Here is a 25397-nt window from a genome sequence, read left to right as displayed (position 1 = left end):
GTGGCCAAAGGAGGAAAGTCTTCTAAAAAATGCACAAGTAATGATATAAAATGAACAGTTTTTTTTTAATTGGTTTCTTAGTAGCATATAGGGCTGTCACTTTTAGTTAGAAAATTGATTGGACAATTGATCGGACCAACCAAAAAAGGTTTCGAAAATGAAAATAGGGAATCTATTTTAACCAAATATGTACAGTATTAATTTTAAAATAATTAAACAATTAAATAAATATAGATGTAACAAAACTCACAACCAAGCAGAAAAAGAAAAATAAAGAATTCCGAGAGTGCAGTATGTGTTGCGAAAGCTAGACAGAAAATACCAGCAATTTTACGCATCTATAAGCCACAGTGACGTCGAAAGCGACCTCTTATGCAGAGTTCACACGTGAATATAGCATCTAGCGAATGAGACGTGTTTACGCGCATCTGGAGGTCTCACGGCGCGGTAGACGCGAATTCGCCTCATTCGCACATCTAGTTACAGGAGATTTTGAGTTATGAAAAGGACCATTGCAAGCTGACAGCGATACCCCCACCTTGCGCAGCTGTACCGGAGTGTCCCTGGGACATCAGTGCGGTCGGAGCGCGTCTTCTCAACAGCTGGACATATAGTGAATAAAAAAACGCTCTGCTCTGGACCCCGAAAATGTTGATGTTTTCCTGTCCAATAAATTTGTAATGGCCTTAGCCTTTTTGCGCGTTTCATGCCTGCCTAGAGCCACCTTGCCTAAGTGTCGGTTACGTTCAATAATAAAAAAAAAACAAAAAAACACATGGACTGTTCTCAAGTCCATTAAAGTTTCATTTTTTGAACAGTTGTTTGAAATGGATCGAATCAATATTTAAAATAATCTTGGACATTTTTGAAATGCCTAAATCATAAATGCAGCCGGGTTGAAGCCTGCAGTTATGTTTTTCTTTTGTTATGGCAGCCGTCCCCTCTGCATATATATTTGTTAGAGAATGTTGCACTCCTGTTGCTGTTTGTTATTCTGCCAGAAACTTCATGCCAATAAATAAGAAATATTGTTGACTTGTGCGTTTCCAGTGCTCTTTTTACGTTCGTCCGTTATTTGACGTTGAAAAAGGAAACGTCTTTTTTTAGACATGGAAAATTGATTCAATGAACACTTATGTCTTAAAAATCGAAAATTATTTTTTCACAAAATTGACAGCCCTAGTAGCGTGCATACAAAATGCATATAAATGTAAAAAGATGTATATTGCTATTTTTATGTATATATCAAATGTATTTACAAATATATCAAATATTGGTTCGCTTATCGGAAATATTGTTATAAAGTGTTAATTATCAAGATAACTTAATCGGAATTAATAAAGCAGGTCTGATGAATATTCAACTTAAATATTAGCTTCCCCAGAAGATTCCCCCCTGGACCACAACTGGTCATCATTAAAAAGTAACCAACACACACTTAATGTCCCCTCATGAGCTCATTAAAAGTAATGTGCTCATGGACCCAATGTCATTGGATTACAGGATGTTAAGAAAACATCAAAAACTAACCTAATTTTGATCTGAACATTAATTTTGAAGGGTGACCTCTAAAGGTAAGACTACAGATGAAACAGCATGCATGTTATTCAACAAAGGTTAAGTAGAAATGCCAAGTTGTGCTCAGCAAGGGGAAAACAAGAAAAATATCTCCAACCAGATGAAGGCATTCAAAATGCCGATAAAAAGATCAACACAAGAAATAAAGGCAATGGCCAGTCTTACTCAACATATCAGATTATAATTCAGGAGGCTCCGACAGTCTCAGTTGTGTTTGAATTAGACTCCTCATCCTCCCCGTCTACTTCAAGGTTTCTTGCTCCATCTGAAGAGCTGGAACTACCACCTCTCTCTGGAGTCATTTCTCCTTCTTCATTCTCATCTATAGGGGAGAGTTTGTCGATCTCTAAAGCCTTTGCTACACTACTGCCTATCATATAGAATTTGCTCATGCTGTGGAAGTTTGAATCATGTCTTCTCTCCAGAGAATTACTGCTTTTAGACCTAGAGGACCTTGGATCTTTACTTTGGCCTTCTTCCATCTGCACTCTGTCTTCCATATCATCCTCATCCTCCTTTAGGATGGTCTCTTCTAATGTTTTCATGCGTGTAGATGTAGTTGCAGGTTCTGATGATGATCTGCTGCTCTTTCTCTCGTAGGTAGAGGTTGCTGATCTCTGGGCTGTTTTGCTGCTGTGTCTGGACTGAGAAGATCTGACAGATGATACTGTTCCTTTATCCTTCGCTTTGAAACTCTCTTTTCCACTGCTATCTTCCTCTGAGCTTGACTCGTTTTCTGTCTCTGATGTTCTCTCAGTGTCTGACTCTTGCTCTGTCTCGGTTTCTTTTTCAGTCTCTGTGTCTTGGTCTGAATCTGATTCTGTCTTTGACTCCATTTCAGTGTCATCTAGCTGAATTTTTGTTTGGCTCTCTCTGTCGGAATCAAGAGGACTCTGGTCTTGATCATCATCAGAGTCTAAACTACTCATATGGGCACCTTCTTGGAGTCTGTGTGGATGGTGAGATGTGAATGACATGGCACTTCCAGAGTAAGACTGTTGAAGGATGTCTTCCCTGCTCCTACTTCTTTCTTGCTCACTTTCCACAATATCACTAGGATTTATCTGTGATTCACTTTCTGACTCGCTGAGTGACCTAGAGGTTGGGCCTCTTCCATTACTCTTATGATCTAAAGTCCCACTAATGCTGCTCAGAGAGTTCTTCTGAGTCTCCAATGTTTTAAAGATGTTCATCTGACTCAAAACTTTGCCAAGTCTTGTCTTTGCTGAAGGAATGGTTTCTTTAGTCTGGAAATAGTTGCCATCAATGACCATGCCATTGTCAACACTGTTTGAATGTTTCATTGCGTTTGCTTTGGGGTCATCAGTACCTCCTCCTTTCTCCTCTGGAACTTCAATCGGAAATATTCTATTGTTCTTCCATGGAAGGTGGAATGGAGCTGTGCTCGATCTTCTGTCAAACATTTGGCCAAGTTTTATAGGTGCTTTGAGTGAAGGCTCAGCCTTTGACATGTAAGGGTGTGAGATGCCTTCAACTAGTCCAGGCAAGTGTTGTTCAAACCTTGGAGGTTGTTCTGCGAAAGCTTGTCTAGGGGGCCTTCGTGGTGAAGCCTTGCCAGGAGGGGGAGACGGCCTTCTGCCTTGCCTAGCAACCTATTACATTGATATCAGTCCAGTTTTTTTATCATTCAGAATATTTAATCAACAGTTCAGATCTCCCATCATCTTTGTGACTCCACATGACCCATGTCAGAATTTCACAATGCACTGAGATAAGCGTAAAGGTACAGTCTTACCCCAAGTACCACGTTGAATCCAAATGCATTAACATGAATGGCTGCTGACCTTTCAAAGTTAATTCATGGTTGGTATCAGCAAAAATCATAACATGATAGAGGAGGGAATGAATTAGGAATGGGCAATTCTGGTTTGGAGGGCTGCTGTCCTGTAGAGTTTAGCTTCATCCACAATCAAACACACCTGCCTATAATTTCCAATTATGGATGGAGCAAAACTCTGTAGGAATGTATCCTGAACCCCTAAAGGACCGGAATTGCCCATGCCTGCTCTAGATGGTTAACCGTTTTCTGCAAACAGACCCCAAATCACCCCAAATCACCCCAACCCTGCGCCCAGAAGAAAATGTACTCTTTTGTGAGGGCTACCTTTTAGACAATACTGATTGATTATGTGTTATCTGTTTACATTGAAACATCATTGAAAGCATATCAGAACATTTTTGCCCTTTTTCTTTCTGCAGTGATACAAAGTAATCATCAGGATATTTTTTCTGTTGAGGCTCAAACATGTTTCATTTGATGCCATTACGTTTAATGTGCACATATTTTTCACCTTGCTATTTACAATGGTTTTCAAGCCAAAGTCAAGGTGCCAAAAGCACTGAAACCCTGACATGAGTCATGTGCAAGGGCCTTAAACTAGAGGCAGGATGAAAGTAACTTATTTAAAAAATACTGCATGTTGTATTGGTTGTTTTACCTCTCCATCAGATTCATGTGGGCTGTAATAGTAGCTGCCATCATCTTCCATAATCACCTCTCCATATTCATCATACATCCCTGTCGGAGAGATCAGCTTCCGTCGACTCCCATACTGAGGCAATTCATAGCTAAAAGACAGGTATACAAGATTATTGCATATACCTCAAACACACACAAACACAAACTCACACATATACACACAAATGCAAAACATTTATGAATAAATGAGCAAAAACTTTATCCTTAACAGTCCCCAAAACGAAACTAAAACTTTATGAAAGTTCTGGGATAATAAAATATAATTGGAAATCCAATAAGTATGATTTAGAAACATAACCTCATAACACTGTATGGAAAAGGTCAAAACAGACCATTAAGGACTTTGAGGATTCTTGGGGAGCAGCAGGCTGTCTGAACCCAAATGCAGCTGAGACAGCCCATTTAACAGGAAACAAGCTGAAATTCAGGATTATATCGATCCTCACTAGCTTGTACCATAGGGGTTTTCATTTGGACCAATGTGGTATACAGCGGGGAACGGCTACTGATCACATTTGTACAACCTACTGTATAAGGCAGTAAGAAAACATGGCTAGCATTCAGAAATTAAATTTCTTTGATAGTCTGCAATAACCATATCCTCCCTTGTTGGGGGGATTTAGAGACAATGACACAAGGTGGACCACAGGTGGCCCAACGTGTTTAGAGACAATGATACAATTCTTCATCTAGAAACCACATAAAATAAAGTCCTAGAAATCGTACAAACTGATTTATTAAATGCAGCAGGCTGGACACATATCTTAAAAATATTATTTGGGTCAGCAGCACATTTCCACCAATGAATGCACACTCACCCATGATCATAATTATAGTAATCCTGTGTATAATAGTCCTGTCCTGGGTCAATACCAGACTCCATAGAGAGTTCCTGTGAGCAGAGCAAAAAGTTATAATTCAAAGAACACATTGCTTTAAGCAAAATGCTTGGGGAAGACAGATGAAAGTGCTGCCTATTACAAAGACGAAGAACTTTTTTTTTTCTGCATTTCATGATTTGATAAAAGCTAAGCTACTTAAGTTATATTATATACATAAATTACATACTACAGCACATTAAGCTCAACAGAAAAATTTTCTGTGAGTATAAACGTTGCGATTCTCTACCTCTGGTCTCAAGAGAGAGGGTCGAAGCAACTGCTGCTGCTGCACAGCATTCAGCACAGAAACAGTGCAGAAACAAGAGAGAAAAGGAGGAATATTACATTTCTGAATGAATGATAGAAGATATAAAATAAGTACAGTTGGATCCTCAAGTCTGTGATTACACTGAAAATCAGGAGCTGAAAACCTGAATTGAAATCTGCAAATATATTTTTATGGTTATTTATAGAGTTTTAGGGTTTAGAAAAAAAAAAAAAAAAAAAAAAAAAAAACAGTTGAGAACTTTGTTCAAAAGATCATATTTTCTTTACCGAAAAAAAAGTTTTAAATTGTTCATTGTAGTTATTTATATATATATATGTGTTTTCTGAAATTGCACTGATAAAACAATTATTGTGAAAGAAAAATAAATAACTATTCAGTTAGAAAAACTGAAAATATAATAATTTTTACTAGTGTTTTCAGACTTTAGCACCCCACTGTAGTTTTTAAGGAAGAAATCACTCAATCTGTTTACATGCAGAATTTTGAAGAATGTTTTCCTGTAAAAAATACAAATAATAAATTAATTAATACCTGAGAGTTTAAAGAATTATGTTGTAAAGCATTCAGAAACTAAAGCATACAATTTTAGACACAATGTTAGAAACATTATAATAAAGCAGATAGTTCTTAATTCATAATTAATAATTCATAATTCTTTTTGTATTATAAAATAATATATAATAATAATATATAATATAATATAATAAATATATAATAATATATAATATAATCCACTCAAAACACACTTTATAAAATTGAATCTCCTGAGAGAGAATGAGAGAGAGAGAGTATATATACATACATATATATATATATATATATATATATATATATATATATATATATATATATATATACACATACATACACACACACACACACACACACACACACACATGTATATATATATATATATATATATATATATATATATATATATATATATATATATATATATTTGAGAAATGTTATCAGCAAGTCAAAACTCCAAATTGACAGACCTAGCCTTCAGCAATTTTACAGATGGGATCTTGATAAAATACTTATCTATTCTGTCATCACTGTCCCTATCAAACAGCATCAACTGATACAAATGATAAAAATGTTGCCTAATAAATCTCAAGATGAGACGACATTCGAACAATGCAATTCCAAAGAATAAAAATACATACCTCCTGATGCCCGTAGCCTCTCCTGTGAGGAGATAACAGTATGAAAATGAAGTCAGTAAGATTATTATGATAAAACCTTGATATTTCATATCTAGAAAGTGTTTCAATTATTTATCTCAAACTGGACTGTCAGATGTGACAAAGTCTTGAAATGTTTAGCAGATTTAATGCATGAGATTAGACAGCGTTTCCTTGAGATGAGGTTTCAAAGACAATGTCCGTTATGTTTTTGTAAGGTTGCCTCAGACTCTGATAAATGATGTAGAACTGTGAAGAACTGAGTGTGTATGTGTGGGTAAATATGCAGATATACAGTCTGAAACAAAACTTTTGGTGAGTGTTTTATATTCATATTTCAGGTGGTTAAAAATGTCTTCATGGATTTGTTTGATGGATTTACACCATGATGTTTTTACTCAGCTGTTTGGACTATCATTCGATGGCACCCATTCACTGCAGATGATCCACTATAGTAGGCACAGGTGTAAAGCTACGTTTGTCCAAATTGGTTCCAATGAAGAAACAAACTCATTTACATATCAGGTGGTGAGTATATTATTAATTATGGGATTTGTGTTTAGGGGATGTTACTCTAGGGGTCAGTGGTGAGCACTAAATGGCAATGAAGCTCACAGGTCTCATCGCATAATGGATCTGTGTAAACACCACTGATTCAAAGCAGACAATAAGACAATGACATGCCCACAGAGGAGAAAAGCTAGACACTGGTTCGCTACAAGGATAAGTGGAACACTGGTTGTTTATTCCTCCATGAATGTTAACACCCTTTAATTACATTAGACATGATCATGTGTGACAATGCTTGGCACGCAAAGACAAGCTAAAAAAACCCTTGATTACACTTCATCAGGTGTGTGTTTGGGGTACACAGGGTTTGTTTGGAGACGGGCAAGCATTTCCTAAGTGGCCGGACCATTTCACTGAAAGCGTAACAAATAAAATTCTCTCCAGGCAGCAGATCAGCGAGAGCAAATTACAGCAATTCTTCCCTAATGTGGGCATAATGAGGGATTCAAATGAAGATTTATGTCTTAACGATAATATGCGACTTTCAAGGGACTTTTGTTTTGTTGACTTTTCTCTCTCTACTGTATGTGAGTGTGTTTGCAGGTGTAATGATGTGTCAGTCATTGAATGCAATATGTTTAATTACATGATATGTAATTATGATTGAAGTATATAATTACGTTATTATAGTACAAGATCAAGGTACAACTGCATTTCCACCCATAAAAAAAGGAAACTTACCAAAGCTAAATTAAACGTGCCGTGGTATATTAATTATCTGATCATCTTTCTCAATTCCTTCAAGGTCACAAAAATAATTAAAAGATTAAAAATAATTTAGCAATAGCTGACATGTTCAATTCTATGTGGAGTTTATGTATAATTAAAAGTAATGGCAGCCAGTACCACCAGTGACAGCAAATAGAGAAAGGAATTACGAAGGCGCTACCATTGTTTACGGCATCAAGCAAATATAGAATAAATCATTTAAAAAAGATTTTGTTTATGAATCATGAACTATATAACAGAATTAACATCACTAATATGTCAAGAGGCCCTTCAAAAATTCCTTTTTAGAATATAGAAACTGTGTATTCATGGTTTATTTCATAACTTTACATAAAGTTGTGTATTAATATTTTCTATAAGTAGTTAACATGAAAGAAAGTATTTTAAAAAGGGCTGCACAAAAAAAAAAATACAATATGCAGATTAATTCCATATGATCGTATACATTAATAGGTGATTAAAACATGTTATCATATTCTTTTGTAATTAAACACACTGAATTAATTTGTTGACAGCACTAATTTTAGACATGCATTCTTTTCTGCTCTGCAGTTTGACTTTTGCCATCTGCGTTGCCAGTGTTTAAAACGTTGACTAAACAGACAATATTAGTGACAGATGAATCTTGTTTGATTGTGCTAATTTTAATGCACAGAGAGCTTCCCTCCTCCCTCTGATTGCTATAAAGATGTTTGTTTGTTTGTTCTCTAACACTGTTAATATGTCATGATGGCACTGCTAGTCCTAATGGAACATGGCGCTACAGATTAGAAAAACATCTATGATATGAGATGGGAAAGTATGGCATGATGTGGGATATCTGCAAAGAAAATGTAAAAGAAACAACGTTTAGGTATTTACTAGTTTTTAGTAAATCATCACCATCACAAAAAAAGTTCTAAATGGTTTAATTCATATTAGAAAGAAAAGAAAAATGACAACATTTTTAGTGAAGACCAAATCGGAATTCAAAAGGCAAATATTGACGATGGTTTTTGAATCCTGCACATTAAATGTAAATGAACTCTTACACTCTTAAATATCTTACAAATAATAAAACCAAAAATACTTGGCGCACATAACATTGAGGTGATCTACAAAAAGTTTGGAGTCTATATTAAGGGTCTGCATTTATAGCAGAAATTTAATAGGGTAAATGGTTTAAAACCAAGCCTAACTAGAAAAGCGAAGTCAGTTACAGTGCTGCACTCGGTAAATGCAAGGTGGAGTCATTACAGAAACAGAACATGATCAATTTTCAAAGGTCATTGAGACACTTTTGTATGTGCTACAGCACAAGAACAAAAACAATATGGTATAGTTGTATACTACTGCAAGTTGACAATAATTGGATGTAATGGTGCAGCATCCATCCATAAGTATCATAACAATTAAATCCTGGATTAGGAGGACATTTGCTGAATCAAATCCAACATGTTTCTGTTTAAAAGAGTAAATGGAGGACATATCACCAATCAGACAAGCTCTCTCTCTCACACACAAACACGCTCACACTAAATTGATTTAGCAGGTAATTGCAAGCAACTTGACAACTCAGTTGCCTCTTAAACCTCCTAAAGTGTGCACAGTCACGTACCATAGAGCCATTTAACAATACAACAAACTTGTTTCTCTTCAAGGCTTTTCTAGTCCTTTCTAGCACAGGCAATTTACACACCTAGCACAAGCAGTTTGCAGCAAATGCTTGTACTGAGAGAGACACAATGTACTATAACAGCTGTACTTAAGAATAAATTGCAATGATAACCGACACTTTTTGATGTGCCATGTTTTGATACTTTTGCATTCAAAATACAAGTATTTCCTCCATCTTTCATGTAAAATCAAAGCAATGGTTTGCCTATCTGAGCTAATGGCACTCTTGATGCATGTAGCATCACACAGGCTCACACTTTGAGGCCTAAAGGTGGGCGTACACAGTGCGAATTCGGATGGTCCGAAGATCCTATGTCCACGCACACGTTACGAGTGAGTTTATCTGATGATTCATGATTTTACGACCTGCCAATTTCCGAAGCAATCGCACGAAGTTGATAGGCGCATTCGACTTGAAGCAGTGCTGCACAGAAGGACACTGTATGACATCAAAGTACCGTGAGAGCGATAAGACAGCACACGGATCCAATGCATTCGAATCGCTCTCACGGTACTTTGATGTCACACAAGTGAAGTGATCATTTTGTGAAGCGCTGCTTCAAGTCGAACGCACCAAATATAACTGCTCAACCCTCTCTCATAACTGCATATAAAATATTGATACGAGCCGTGAATGTTTCCTACACATACAGGTGCTTTTTCAGCAACAGGAAACCGGGACGTCTGGTCACCCTAGTGTGTGTGTATGTGTTTTTGTATATGGTTTATGGAGACACAAATCTCTATTATGACATGGTATAACATTGTAAACATGGTTTACGAGGACACTTCCTCTACCATCGTACACCAAATGGCTTAAAAAAAAATACTAAATGGTGTTTAAAAATGCATTTTTCTGTGATGGATAGAGGTAGTGTATGAGGATAGAATATACAGTTTGTACAATATAGAAAACCGCTACGTCTATGGAGAGTCCCCGTGTGAGCGCGCGCGCAAGAGAGTGAGAGAGAATTAAAAAGCATGGTGCACGCTGCTAGAAACCTCATACAGTGCTCGCTGTTCCTGCCAGAGTTCAGCAAGTTTTGTCTTTCTTCTTCTGTGGTTTTCCTAGGTCGTGATTGGACGTGATTGTTCAACTGCACACGTCACAAATTCAAACCGATAGCTCACAAACTTTTTAGACACGTTTAAAAACGATCGGGAGGTCGGGAAGTGCTTGTCAGACACTCTGCTCGGCTCATAATTCCTCGCACATGATACGAGCCGCGACCATACGAGCATACATGATTTCCACACAATTGAAAAAAAATTGCATGCGAACTCGTAGGACAGCAAAAATCGCACCATGTACGCCCACCTTAATACACAGACCACATATTTTTACCCATCCATTTTTTTTACAATGCTGCGCTAATACAATTAACAAAAGAACATGTGAGGGAAAAAAAGAAAGATAAATTAAGAAACATGATATATGAAGGAATATGATTAGGAGAATTTCTATTAGTAATAGTGTTTTTTGTGCTAAAACAGTGGTTCTCAACCACGTTCCTGGAGGACCCCCATCACTGCATATTTTGCATGTCTCCTTAATCAAACACACCTGATTCAGGTCACCTGCTCGTTAGATATTCACAGACTTGAAATGGGTGTGTCAGACAATGGAGACATGCACAATGTTAGACATGTGCATTCCTTACAGGAATGTGGTTGAGAACCACTGTGCTAAAACATTAAAATACCTGTATGAAGGTTTAACTCAACTAAATAATAAAACACTCTTTGCAAAACTTATTAAAAATACAAAAACTTTAAAAGCACAAACATTTGATTTTGTTATACAGTAAGATGAAACACAATGATAAGAAGAAAAAAAGATGACAAGAACGTAGTAATAGTCTAAGTTCACACAGGACACATTGTCGTGCTGGTGTTGCTGGCACCATACTCTACTGTTTGAGCTACAGGAATGCCTTGTCCATTGTCATTTCTTCTTAAAGGGATAGTTTTACCCGGAAATGAAAATGTTATGTTTATCTGCTTAACCCCAGGGCTTCCAAGCACACGCCTGCTTGAGAATGCATTCAGGAGGATGTGCTTGGGATGGTTTGAACAATTCAGACATTGAGTGAATCAAAGGTAAAAATAAATATATAAATACTGTTCAGTTTCTTGCACAGACCGATCATTTTGTGTCTTTTTACACATCGATCTACTGTCAAGAGCCGCAGGGTTTAATTATTTTATTTTTTTTATGTTTTAGCCGTGATTCCCATTCACCTCCATTATAAGACTGACAGACTGCAATGGTTTGTGTTTAAAAATCTTGGTTTGTGTTCTACTGAAGAAACAATGTCACCTACATCGTGGATGCCCAGGGGGTAATCAGCTAAACATAAAATTTTCTTTTTTGGGTGAACTATCCCTTTAAGTGTACCACAAAAAGCCAAAGTATTTTGATCGATGGTCCTGTATAGGTCAACCGTGCCCTCTCCATGTAATCTATTTGGGCATGAGACAAACTAAATAATTTAATTTCATCAATTTCGTTCATATATATATATAAGAGTTCACTACTGTGCAGTGTCTGGTCCCAAATCAGTGCAATATGTCTGCACCCTATTGGGACAATGGAAACGAGTGGAGGTGCAACGTCCATTTAAAAAAAAAAAAAAAAAAATATATATATATATATATATATATATATAGTCTATGGTTCTGCTGGACTCTAGCAAAACACAGTAATGCTAGAATGCATCCTGTGGGAACTGCTTCTAAGACAGTAATAGTAACATGGACCGGAAGTGTCACAGGATAGTGGACTGAGAAGGAAAGCGTTTCTCCAGCTCCTCCACTAGTGAGTTCATGTTTGGATTGGGCTCTGGTGCTGGTATTTCTTGTACAGGCTCCGCCTCTGACACACCAGCCTCTGGTTCGACAGACACTTGTGGTTTGGGGAGAATCTTTGGTGGGCGCTGCTTTTTATCTATTTGACTGTACATGTTGGCAATGGATTTTTCTATGTCAGCTATGTTCTGGATGTTTTTAAGGATCCCTTTGAGTTCCCTCTTGGGAAGCTCAGACTCAGGCGGTGGTGGAGGTGGTGTGGGCCGCAAGGACACTGCTCGAAGGGATGTGACTGAGGGAAGAGGAGGAAGGACAAATGGAGAAGGAGGTATGGAACGGGAGAAGATTGGAGATAAGGGAGGTGGGAGAGGAGGAGGAGGAGGTGGAGGGGTTGAATGGGGAGGGTCTGGTGGGGAAGGAGGGACAGGTATGGATTGGGGTGGAGGACTGGAAGGAGGTGGAGGGGGACTGGAGGGAGGTGGAGGTGGTGGAGGTTGTGGAGCAGGTACATCTGGTGGGTCTGGGATGATCTCCACATTGACCTCGTAAGACTCTTCATTGGGATAGGTGGTTATTCTGCTGAACTTCCGCAGCACTGGTGGAGTGGGCTTGTGACTAGGCGGAGGCGTTCCATCGCTCTGGGTAATGATTATTGATGGGGGTCTGTTGTTATGTCCCATGACTGAAGACTGTGGGGTCTCAAAAACAGAGAGAACAATTTCGGAAGAGAGAGACCCAAGAGAGTCCTGGCCTTGCCTCTGCCTTATGTCCTGCATAGCCTGCTGCTCAAACTGCCATGCCTGCTCTTTTACTGTCAATTTAGGCTCTGTATCTTCGTCTACAAGCCCATCAAATCCATCAATCATCTCCTTACTGTCCTTAAGGTCGGACTTCAGCAGTTGCAGCTCCCACTGAACTGGATCCATTGCCACCCTTCTACTCTGTAGGGCTTCATTGGTCTCACACTTGTGTAATCTAGAAGGCAAAGTCCGGGCATGTCCTGAGTCTGTAGATGGGAAGCGCAGGATGGACTCTCTCAGAACTCTCATGTTGGGTGAATACATGCCAAGGTGGTACCTCTGATTTTGGTGCTCAGGGCTGCTAAGGGTTCCGTCATCATGGTACAGGGGGTTGGTTGTAGTAAGAGGGTTCTCATCAGAAAGGAAGGTAATGTTGCTTTCTGACTTAGGCAAGTTGTTAAGCAGGACTCCATTAGCGGTGGACAGCTTATGAGCAGTGATGGCACGGGAGGCAAATGAGCTAATGAGACGCTGCTGATCGCCGTCCTTCAGAACGCATCTCTTAGTCCTGCTTTCAGCATAACCGCAAAAAGAGACAAAGATCGACTTAACAGAGGACATGAACAGCAAGATAGATGGGGAATTAGGAGGGAAGCCAGCAACAAAAAGCACTTGCTTGGATTGACTTTAGTACTAAGAACAAAATACTAACCAAATTCTAGGCAAACTCCCAAAACAAGTTTTCACTAACACATTGCCAAGCTAATATCAATACTGATCTAGAGAAAGGCAGCTGATAACAATGCTAGGCAATTGGAAGCAAAGTATATTCAACATCTTTGAGAAACTATCACAAAAACAGCTATACCTTACTTACAGTATAATGTCTACTTGAAACTACTTTGGAAGTTAACTACTATAGTTGAACCACAGATGACTCCATACTTACTTAGATCTGATATCCAATAAATCAGAAAGAGAGAAATGAGGACAAGACAAATTATATGAGTGCAATTAGCAAGATGTTAAAATGCAGATAAGTGTAATAAAGGTTACACTTTAAAAAAAAAGGGAAACCTGCCTAATATTAGACACAATCAATCATTACAGAGAATTAGTCTCAGGGGTCTAATAATGAAAAACCTACTGAACAGTTTAAAAACAACAACAACATCAAAACACTTTTTGATATACTGAAAACTTCCAGATGCAACACTATGAATATGGCAGTGAAAAAGCAACAAATAAATTCAGGTTGTATCTGCTGTGATTTAAATTTAGACACAAACTTGTTAATTGTCATGCCTACTATATGCCTTGGGGTACCTGCAACTTCTAAAATAAATGAGTCCAGTCTTCATCATTTGGGTTAGATGAGCTTTAGACCATTCCTGATAAATGTGGATCTTTGATATTTCACAAAAACCTTTCTGTAACAGGCTATGAAATGATAACCATGAAGACATGAAACAGGACGGGAAGCTGTGTATTGCTTTTTACTTTGAAAGCTTATGATGCTGGGACCACACCCTGAAGATAACAAAAATGTTTTGTGACCACCTCAACCTGGGTTAAAACTTGCAATCTTTTTATGGAAGGCCTGTAATTTTGCATTACCCATAATGTGTTAGAAATCCTGGCACAGGTAAAATAATAAATGGAAATGGCCATCACAAAAAAGGAGTATTGCTACTGGGTCGAGTTTTAACACCATGAATAGAAGCCCTAGCTTTGTTAAACTATAAAAAAAACATGGTGTAACAAGGTTACATCAAATCATATTTGTAAATTGTACAGGTGCATCTCAATCAATTAGAATGTTGTGGAAAAGTTAATTTATTTCAGTCATCAACTCAAATTGTGAAACTCATTTATTAAATAAATTAAATGAACACAGACTGAAGTAGTAAGTCTTTTGTTCTTTTAATTGTGATGATTTTGGCTCACATTTAACAAAAATCAATTAATCTCAACAAATTAGAATACTTCATAAGACCAAAAAAAAAAAAAAAAAAAAAAAAAACACATTTATAGTGAATTGTTGGCTTTCTGGAAAGTATGTTCATTTACTGTACATGTACTCCATATTTGGTAAGGGCTCCTTTTGCCTCAATTTGGCGTGGCATGGAGGTGATCGGTTTGTGGCACTGCTGAGGTGGTATGGAAGTCCATGTTTCTTTGACAGTGGCCTTCAGCTCATCTGCATTTTTTGGTCTCTTGTTTCTCATTTTCCTCTTAAAAATACCCCATAGATTCAGGTCTGGTGAGTTTGCTGGCCAGTCAAGCACATCAACACCATGGTCATTTAACCAACTTTTGGTGCTTTTAGTAGTGTGGGCAGGTGCCAATTCCTGCTGGAATTCTAATCAGCATCTTCAAAAAGCTGGTTGGAAGAAGGAATCATGAAGTGCTCCAAAATTTCTTGGTAAACAGGTACAGTGACTTTGATTTAAAAAAAAAAAAAACACAATGGACCAAGCCCGGCATGTGACATTGCACCCCAAATCATCACAGACTGTGGAAACGTAACACTGGACTTCAATCAACTTAGGCTATGAACTTCTCCACCCTTCCTCCAGACTCTAGGACTTTGGTTTCCAAATGAAATACAAAACTTGCTCTCATCTGAAAAGAGGACTTTGGACCACTGGGCAACAGTCTAGTTCTTCTTCTCTTTAGTCCAGGTAAGACGCCTCTAACGTTGTCTGTGGTTCAGATGTGGCTTAAGAAGAGGAAAATTCCTTGGCACGTCTGTATGCCTTGACCCTAGCCTCAGTCCATTCCTTGTGAAGTTTACTCAAATTCTTGAATCGATTTTGCTTGACAATCCTCATAAGGCTGCGGTTCTCTCGGTTGGTTGTGCATCTTTTTCTTCCACACTTTTTCCTTCCACTCAACTTTCTGTTAACATGCTTGGATACAGCACTCTGTGAACAGACAACTTCTTTGGCAATGAATGTTTGTGGATTACCCTCAATGTGAAGGGTGTCAATGATTGTCTTCTGGACAGATCCGCAGTCTTCCACATGATTGTGTAGCCTAGTGAACCAAACTGAGAGACCATTTTGAAGGCTCAGGAAACCTTTGTAGGTGTTTTGAGTTGATTAGCTGATTGGCATGTCACCATATTCTAATTTGTTGAGGTGTCCTTTTTTTCTTAAACGTGAGCCAAAATCATCACAATTAAAATAACCAAAGACTGAAACTACTACAGTCTGTGTGCATTGAATTTAATACACAAGTTTCACAATTTGAGTTTATATAAATTATAAACTCAATGATAACACTCAATTATAAACTTAATGATCAAATTAGAATATTCATTTACTCAAATAAATTTTCCACACACTTCTTGCTACAATCAAACAACTACATTTTGTTAGATTTATTATTTAAAAAAAAAAGAAAAATGCAAATTTGACAAATGGACTTGTGCAATTTTACTTCAAGAAAATATATCCTGTAAAACCCATCATATATTAATATTCTGAATCAGCCAGTGTTTCAAGACATTGACAAGTACAGTATAAAGTGCAGAAGGTAAAAAACTTACATGGTGCTGTCGCCGAGTTCTTCATACAGATTGTTGGTGGCAGCGCCTCCAGATTTTCCTGTGGGAAGTGCCATTTGAATCCTGGCTGTTTTTGCACACTCTGCCTGTCGTCTTCAGATGATGAAGTCAACAAGTGGAGCAAAATAAAAGCAATATCTTATATTATGTAAGATTCATAAATTATACATGTACCAACAGATCAAAAACAATATGTTTACAGAAACAAACGCATTTTTGAAAGCATATAATTTGCGTTACTGCTTATATTTATTTTTTTATTTATTGCATTCAAAGGTAATATTTGAGAGTTTGATGGTTATGTTTATGTAATGAGTGCCTGTGAAGTGGTTTAAGTTTGTAATTTCATAGCATTCTGTCCTTAAAGAACACTAATGTTTTTGAATAATTCGGTTTTGATCTTTTCTTTCAAAGTGCAATTTTACAAGAATGCTGGAATCAGCTTTATATCCTCGGGGGATCTGACAGCTTAGGGAACAAAAGCTGTTCTTTACATAAGTTGTGTTCTAACCACTTCTGTTCTGGTCCTGGGAATCAACAAGCCTTTATCTTTCCCTGGATATTTAGCTTTTTTGGAGTTTCTCAGACACAACAAATTAGATCAGTGGTTCTCAACTGGTGGGTCGCTGACAGCAAGAGAGAAAAAAAATGGTATGCATAAAATGGAATAATAATAAAATGCAGCGAACCATATAATCTTTCATAGTTAGTAGAGCACAATAAAGAGGCATTTATAAAAGGCGAAGACACCGCTTCTCTTTTTGTTTTTGTGGATGCCAATGGTCACATTAAATCAGATGGTACTTCAGGTCAAATTTAAAGAAATTAGTAATATGTTGTACAACATAGACAGGTAGACAAACAAAACTATGAAAAATACAAGACGTTAACAAAGAGACATTTAGAAACCAAACACTCAAACTATAAAAATAAGTCTGTTGAATATATATATATATAGCATGAATGCACTGTAAGTCGCTTTGGATAAAAGCGTCTGCTAAATGCATAAATGTAATTTTTAAACTTAATTTAAATTAATAATAATAATAATAATAATAATATATATATTTTCACATATTCCACTATTGTTGATTTACATTGTTGTATCATTGACTTTTGTACAATAAACTATTTAGGTAATGTTGAGTTGCTATATGATATCCAATGTAAAATCTGGGCCTTTAAGCCAAACCATCTGAGAACCACTGAATTAAATAATGCTGGAGCAAGGGAAATAGATGAGATATATAACCAATATATCATTACACATGCATGTCTCAATACGATACTTACTCTTTGAATCTGAAGTTGGTGCATTGTAAAAAGAAAATAAAAAAAGTATATATTAGACAATGACTCATAACAACATGGGATCAGTAACCAGAAAAAAAAAAAAAAACATGTATATTGCAAAAAATTATATTTTGGATTTCAGCCCCAACATCTGTTATCTTTTCCCCACAAGTATGAATTATATTCATGCCAAACTAAACATTCAATAATTCCTAAATGATTCTCATATCTCTAGCACTGATCATGTCATTTTATTCCTCAGTTCTCATCATCAGGTTTGCCACATGGCACTGGCTCAGCTGGCACCACATGTAAAATTCGGCCCTCATCCACAGACAGCTTCTTATATTTATTTCTCATGGCCTTAATTAATCTTCTTTCACACTGAATAAACACAAGACCAGACAGTTCCCAAAGGTGTTACCACTGTGAAAAGAAAGAGTGCATATGTAACTCTGAAATCCCAGTGGATGGAAGCTGCATGCTTAATAGGATATTTCAACCTTAATGAACTTTACATTTATTTATCTGGTTGCTAAGTGGAGGAATCTGTAGACTGAATAGTCTTCCCACTTCAACCTCATTCCCACACAGGGCATAAAACCAACACTGTTACGTAACATTTCTATTAAAAAACTAGCTGGAAAATATTCAAAGAATCACAACAGAAGAATTGGTTAATGTCTAATTTCACTAAATATGGGGGGGGGGGGGGGTGATATATGTCGTCTATGAAAATACAATTATTGTTGTTTTAAAAATATGCTACCTGACATTATTTAGTATGTAACAAAAAATAATAAAATAAAAAAATGGATTTTTATATATTTATAAGATATGATATAGTTAAATAGGCGATATCACATAAGCAAGAGTGTCATCTTCCCGATCACGAATTATTTCTAAATGAATCAGCAGTTTTGAACAAATCGTTTAAATGAATGATTCAATGAATCAGTCATTAAGAGAGGGGCACTTGTCACAACCTACTGGCAGTTTTAGGGTTATATTTATTTATATATTCATGACAGGCCTAAACCTGTACCAGTACAAATACACACTCAGTGAATTATTATTATTGGAAAATTTTGAGATATAGTTTGTCAATATCGCACACCCCTACTAAATATTAATATTAAATGCCATTTTATTGAATTAGATCATGAAATTTTAGGCTACACTAGACTATGGTGGCAACACTCACTGTCTGTAGGTAATGATGACGATGAGGATGGCTGGGATACAGCACATGATGATGATGACGGCCAGGGCCAGCAGGGCTCCTTCAGTGTATCCAACAGAATGAACCGCCTTCTTCACGCTCTCCACCACATCTGGCGTACGGATCTCCAGAATGCGTCCTCCACGACCTAGATAGGGCTGGAACTCCTTATTGATGTCTAATAACTTTCCATCTAAAAACCTGTAAAAACCACAGGAACGGTCACACACAATATGTGGCCCTGCATATGCTATTGAACTAGTTCTGCAGTGCAAGCCACATAAATCTGGCAATGAAGATCTCAATTGCCTTCCAGCCAGAGAACAAGTGAGTGAATGAATTCAAATTCATGGGCAAAACTTTTACAATAAAGTATTACGCTTTTTTAGTGTACTGTAAATGTAATGTGCTGATCTTATTCTTACATTGGCTACTATAAAGCACAATAGTACCATTCACCCTAATGACAGTTAAATGAAACCAAAGACTGAATGCTGTCTATATTAGGACTAAGGAGTTTGGAAGCACATATGACAGCCTACAAGTCATGATTTGCCCATACAAACATAAGAAACAGTGCTGTCTGAGCAGGCTAATTACTGTGACAAAACCGACAAGCTGGCTACGGATTTAACCACAAGTCTCATTTTTATGAAAAATGAGAAAATGTCTAAACAAACATAAACCTACTCTCCATCTGCCTTATCGTGCTGCTTGGGTGAAAAATTAGAAAGCAAAAAATACGCTGCATAACAGACTAACTAATGGCTAGGGGTGGGTGGTATCTTAAGTAATGCTATGATATATGTTATACTATAATAAATATGTGTATAATTGTGCAAACAGGAAATTGAGTGTAAAATAAAAAAATACACTGAATGGCCATGTTAAATTTGTTTTGGTGTAATCCAGTGAAGTAAACACTTTAAAAATGAAAGGTAATTAATATCATTTGATTGAAAATTTATTTATTTGTAAATCTAATGGACACAAAATAAATTCGACATCAGTGAAAGCTGGTATTTAGATGAAAACAAGAGAGATACAACATGTTTTATCTCTAGTTGGTAAAAATTACTTTTTTTTTTTTTTTGCTTGGTGTTGGATTCTTCAATCCTAAATCATGTCCACTTGATGCACCTACAACATCCTTGCTTTTACATTTTTGAGACGTGTAGCTCGCTGAATTTTTGCATTACTCGTCTAAATAATATAAAGTAGTTCTTCCCATTTACTTTGTGCTGAAAAACACATCTATGTTCCAGTCTGAAGGGTAGATATATCTCTAGCAGGTAGTTGTTTAGATGTGAAGGGAAGGTCAGGAAGTTAAGAGAAAGAAGAGCACTGCAGAAATGGAGTATGGAAGGGTAAGCTGAATGGGAGGAAGCACTCACTTGAAGAGCTCCTGTCTTGAGAGAGCTCTGTTGGTCAGAGGGTCGATTGCATAAACCATCAGGTCAGATTTTGAGTAGTCCTCCTGTTCATAACCCTCACCAAAACGACGCGGTCCGATTGACTCCACAACAACTTTAGCTCCTGGGATCTGGTCCTGGACATAGCGCTCTAAAATTCTGCATTGAAAGACAGAAAATAACACACTGACAACAGAACTTTCTGAAATACTGAAGACATTCTATTCACCATTCACCTTTTTTTTTTTTTATTCTATACAACTTTTAATGACTGTTTTCACATGGGGCACATTTTCAAAACTAATTTTGTCAAAAGTCAAAGTCAAAATTGCAAGTTATAACCGCAATTAAGAGAGAAAAAAAATACCTTTTTATTTTTTATTCAGGAAAACAGACATGGGTTTTATAAAAATCATATGAAACTACACTTAAAAACAAAAATAAAACCAAACAAAATTCTTACATACCAAAACAACAATTCATGTCAAAACACTGAATAAAACTTATTGTGGGAAAGTTAATTCTGAGTTATTTATGTGCTTATTTAAGAGTATCAAAGCCAATAATTTGTGGGCACATATCAGAGGAAATAAGCTGACAATCAACTTCCTAAAGCCCCTTTCACACTGCCATTCCGGCAAATACACGGGTAAAGTATTCCGGCAATTGTTCCCAGGTCACTAGATTTTGCACTTTCACACTGCCAGTGATGACCCAGTATATGTGCGTGCTTTCACACACAACCCGTGAAGATCCCGTAACGACACGTGACATCAGGGCGTGACGTGTAATGTACGAGTCGAAAACTCTGCTTCATTACAGTTTGCACATATTTTTTCGTTGCGAACGTTGATCTTCCTTCAAAACAGCCGGTAAAAGAGTCGCGCGATAACACGCATCATCACTTCGATACGGCATTAGATCTGGCTTTTGTTGACACAGTGCTCGTCCTGGGTTGAACCCGGCAATGTTACTAGGTCCCCGACCCGGGTTCAATGTAGGAATCAATCCCGGGACGTGGTTGCTTTCACACAGAAGGCGACCCGGCAATGTTCCGGCAATATGCCGGGTCCGACATGCAGTGTGAAAGGGGCTTAACATGCATAACACACGCTAACTGCAGTAATCACCATAGCCAGAGACGTAAAACTGAAAAAAAAAAAAATAACACAAGAGCAATGATTCTAAATATACCACAAGCACTGCAAACCCTATATAAACCATGTTTGTTTGGCTGCAAGGAACAGAAACTGTTTTGAATGCAGAGGTACCAGGAGGACAAATACAAAGCAAAGCTAAAATGAGCTGTGTTAGACAGTGTCACTTCAAAGCTGGTGTCCTTGTCTCCCAGTAGGTGTCTTTATTACCCCTCAGCACACTTCTCAGAGAAGCCAGCCCTCCTCAGCAAATTACCTGCAGTACCTCAGATACCACCCCCCTCCACACACACACACAGCTGCCGAGGTGAAATAAGAACGTGGGACAAAAAGAACAGAAGCTGGAATGACTCTACTTGGAGGAACGGAACAAGGAGCAGGTTTGCTGGGGAAATAGCTTGACAAGAGAGAAAGAGGCGGTTTGGGAAAACTCTGCTGTGAGTTCTGTTATCTAAATGTGTTCCCGTCTGTGTATATACTAGGAATTTAAATGTGTTTATGTCATCATATTTGCACTGTTATATCTCGACAGGGAAGTCTTTTTGAATGAAAATGAATATGTTGTCATAATTTAAACACATAAAAAAACAACAAAACTGAATTAATATTTCTTCTGTGGAACAAGGAGGAGAAATTGGAAAGATTCTGCCTTATTCTATTAGATTCTATTAGATTCCCTAAACATATTGCATACCTAACATAACTACACTCTAAAAAATGCTGGGTTAAGCACAACCCAGCATTGGGTAAAATATGGACAAACCCAGAGATTAGGTTGTTTTGACCCAGTGTTTGAGTTAAATGATCAACCAAACCTTCTTGGTAGTAACTAGTGATCGACCGATGTATCTGTTTACCGATATTTTTCCCGATATTTAAGCATTTTTCCATAATCGGGTATCGGTTTTGTAATATCGGATTCGCCGATTTACGGCGCCATCTTGTGGCCGTTTTGAGATTTCCGCCATTGCAGCCCGGGCGTCTGAGGAGATCAGTCAACAACAACTCAGGTGCACAGGTAAATATATGTTCTACTTGGTTTGCTTTAATTAATCAACTTTATTTAACATAAAAGACATGCACAAATGAGATCTGAGACATAAATTCCTGATATAGTTAATTTATGCAGCTTGTTTCTAAACAATTGAGACGAACTCATTGAGTCACGTAGTGTAATTCATCATGTCCTGCCCCAATAAAGACGTATCTTTACATGAATTAAATAAAACAGACATGAATGAGTGCATGTTGAAAATAAAAGCGTTGAATTTAATTCTCTATATGTTGTATTTGCTCACCATTAGTCTAGAAGAGAAAGTTCGTTCATATTGCTTAGCAACTGACGGATGATCTGGAGGCTTAAGCACGGCCACTGAATGAAACTTTTGACAAGATTATCTTGTTTAAACACCCTAGATTATATTATCATTTACTACATAACAATTATTTCGCTAATACACATATAAATATAGCCTACCGCTTTGTGGAAATTAATTATTTATTATCTCCATGCGCGATCGCGGTTGATTAAGTTATAGTCAAACAGCACTTTGTCAGTTGGCATTTCATGATTTAACGTTAGATTATATTTAGATCATAAAATGCCAACTGACAAGTGCTGTTTAACTTTATATACGTTAGTCTCGGGGGAAAAAGTTCGTTCATATTGCTCAGCACCTGACTGGGTTGATGATCAGGAAGCCTCAAGCAATGCCACTGAATGAAACTTTTGACAAGATTATCTTGTTTAAACACCCTAGATTATATTATCATTTACTACATAACAATTATTTCGCTAATACACATATAGGCTACATATACCGCTTTGTGGAAATTAATTATTTATTATCTCCATGCGCGATCGCGGTTGATTAAATTATAGTCAAACAGCACTTTGTCAGTTGGCATTTCATGATCTAACGTTAGATTGAATCTAGATCATAAAATGCCAACTGACAAGTGCTGTTTAACTTTATATAGTCTCGGGAAAAAAAGTTCGTTCATATTTCTCAGCACCTGACTGGGTTGATGATCAGGAAGCCTCAAGCAATGCCACTGCATAAAATTTTTGAAGGAAGCAGGCTTACAGGGCAGAATGCTGAAAGACTCTGTTTTCTACACTAAAACCTAGTTCTGCTTAACTGGGAGTATTAAGTTACACTACTAAATAGCTATGCACTCCTAAATAGCCCTCCCGCCCCCACCAATATGTTAGAATCATTTTTGTGCTTTATTTTTTTACCTGTTTTTATTTTTTTACCTCATCAAAGCTTTTATTTTAAAACAAAGACACTTAGTAACAGTGCGCTTAAATTTTTTGGACTCAGACCCCTCTATTTATTTGTGTATAAATATAATGTTTTTTTTTTTTGTATGCAAGGAGGGAGTGATTGTTATAAATAAAATGTTTTTTTCAGCTCATTTGTGTTGTAATAATTGTCAGAAACAGAAGTATAACAGTAAATAAATATCGGTTCTGCATATCGGTTATCGGGTACATAAACATACAAATAATCGGTATCGGTATCGGTTATAAAAAATCAATATCGGTCGATCACTAGTAGTAACCTTGGTTTGGTTGATCATTTAACTCAAACACTGGGTCAAAACAACCCAATCGCTGGGTTTGTCGTTATTTTACCCAGTGCTGGGTTGTATTTAACATAGCATTTTTTATACCTTACATGATATTAAGGGTTGGTTCACCCAAAAATTATGTCATTAATGAATCACCCTCATGTCGTTCAAAACCTGTAAGACCTCTGTTTATCTTCGGAACACAGTTTAAGATATTTTAGATTTAGTCCGAGAGCTCTCAGTCCCTCCATTGAAGCTGTGTGTACGGTATACTGTCCATGTCCAGAAAGGTAAGAAAAACATCATCAAAGTAGTCCATGTGACATCAAAGGGTCAGTTCGAATATTTTGAAGCATCGAAAAGACATTTTGGTACAAAAATATTAAAAACTACGACTTTATTCAGAATTGTCTTCTCTCCTGGGTGTTGTGAGCATGTTCAAAACACTGCAGTGTAGTGATATCCGGTTCAAGAACGAATCATTCGATGTAACCGGATCTTTTTGAAACAGTTTGCCAAAACGAACTGAATCATTTTAAACGGTTTGCATCTCTAATATGCATTAATCCACAAATGACTTAAGCTGTTAACTTTTTAATGTGGCTGACACTCCCTCTGAGTTCAAACAAACCAATATCCCGGAGTAATTCATTTACTCAAACTGTACACTGACTGAACTGCTGTGAAGAGAGAACTGAAGATGAACAACGAGCCGAGCCAGATAATGAACAAAAGATAGACTCGTATTTTTGATGCTTCAAAAAATTCTAACTGACCCTCTGATGTCGCATGGACTACTTTGAAGATGTTTTTGTTACCTTTCTGGACATGGACAGTATACTGTAAATACATTTTCAATGGAGGGACAGAAAGCTCTCGGACTAAATCTAAAATATCTTAAACTGTGTTCCCAATATGAACTGAGGTCTTACGGGTTTGGAACGACATGAGGGTGAGTCATTAATGACATAATTTTAATTTTCTGTGAACTAACCCTTTAAGTAGCAAATTATATATATATATATATATATATATATATATATATATATATATATAGAGAGAGAGAGAGAGAGAGAGAGAGAGAGAGAGAGAGAGAGAGAGAGAGAGAGAGTGTGTGTGTGAGAGAGAGATAAAAAAAAAACATTATGTTCATTTGAAAAAAGAAGTCATTTAGGTTTATATAATTTTAATTGAGAAAGGCAAGGATAAGTGCAATCCCATGGC

General features: G+C 37.0%; 1 protein-coding gene across 2 annotated transcripts in view; it reads right to left on the bottom strand.

The window, feature by feature from the left end:
- Positions 1–25397, bottom strand: part of LOC127968991 (protocadherin-15) — a 237780-nt gene that overhangs the window by 1013 nt on the left and 211370 nt on the right. Inside the window, exons 29-36 of one of the 2 annotated variants that reach the window (XM_052570531.1) lie at positions 20422–20598; positions 19010–19228; positions 16495–16605; positions 6421–6442; positions 5207–5245; positions 4897–4970; positions 4038–4167; positions 1744–3191 (exon numbers count right to left, since the gene is read on the bottom strand). In XM_052570531.1, coding sequence (XP_052426491.1) covers positions 1764–3191; positions 4038–4167; positions 4897–4970; positions 5207–5245; positions 6421–6442; positions 16495–16605; positions 19010–19228; positions 20422–20598 — 2200 coding nt within the window. In that variant the 3' untranslated portion in view covers positions 1744–1763. The remainder of the gene's footprint in view (positions 1–1743; positions 3192–4037; positions 4168–4896; positions 4971–5206; positions 5246–6420; positions 6443–16494; positions 16606–19009; positions 19229–20421; positions 20599–25397) is intronic. The other variant, XM_052570532.1, reaches the window with a different exon arrangement.

Source organism: Carassius gibelio, chromosome B12 (assembly GCF_023724105.1).
Source record: "Carassius gibelio isolate Cgi1373 ecotype wild population from Czech Republic chromosome B12, carGib1.2-hapl.c, whole genome shotgun sequence".
In the NCBI taxonomy this organism is placed as follows: Eukaryota; Metazoa; Chordata; class Actinopteri; order Cypriniformes; family Cyprinidae; genus Carassius; species Carassius gibelio.
This window is presented reverse-complemented; position numbering and strand designations above follow the sequence as displayed.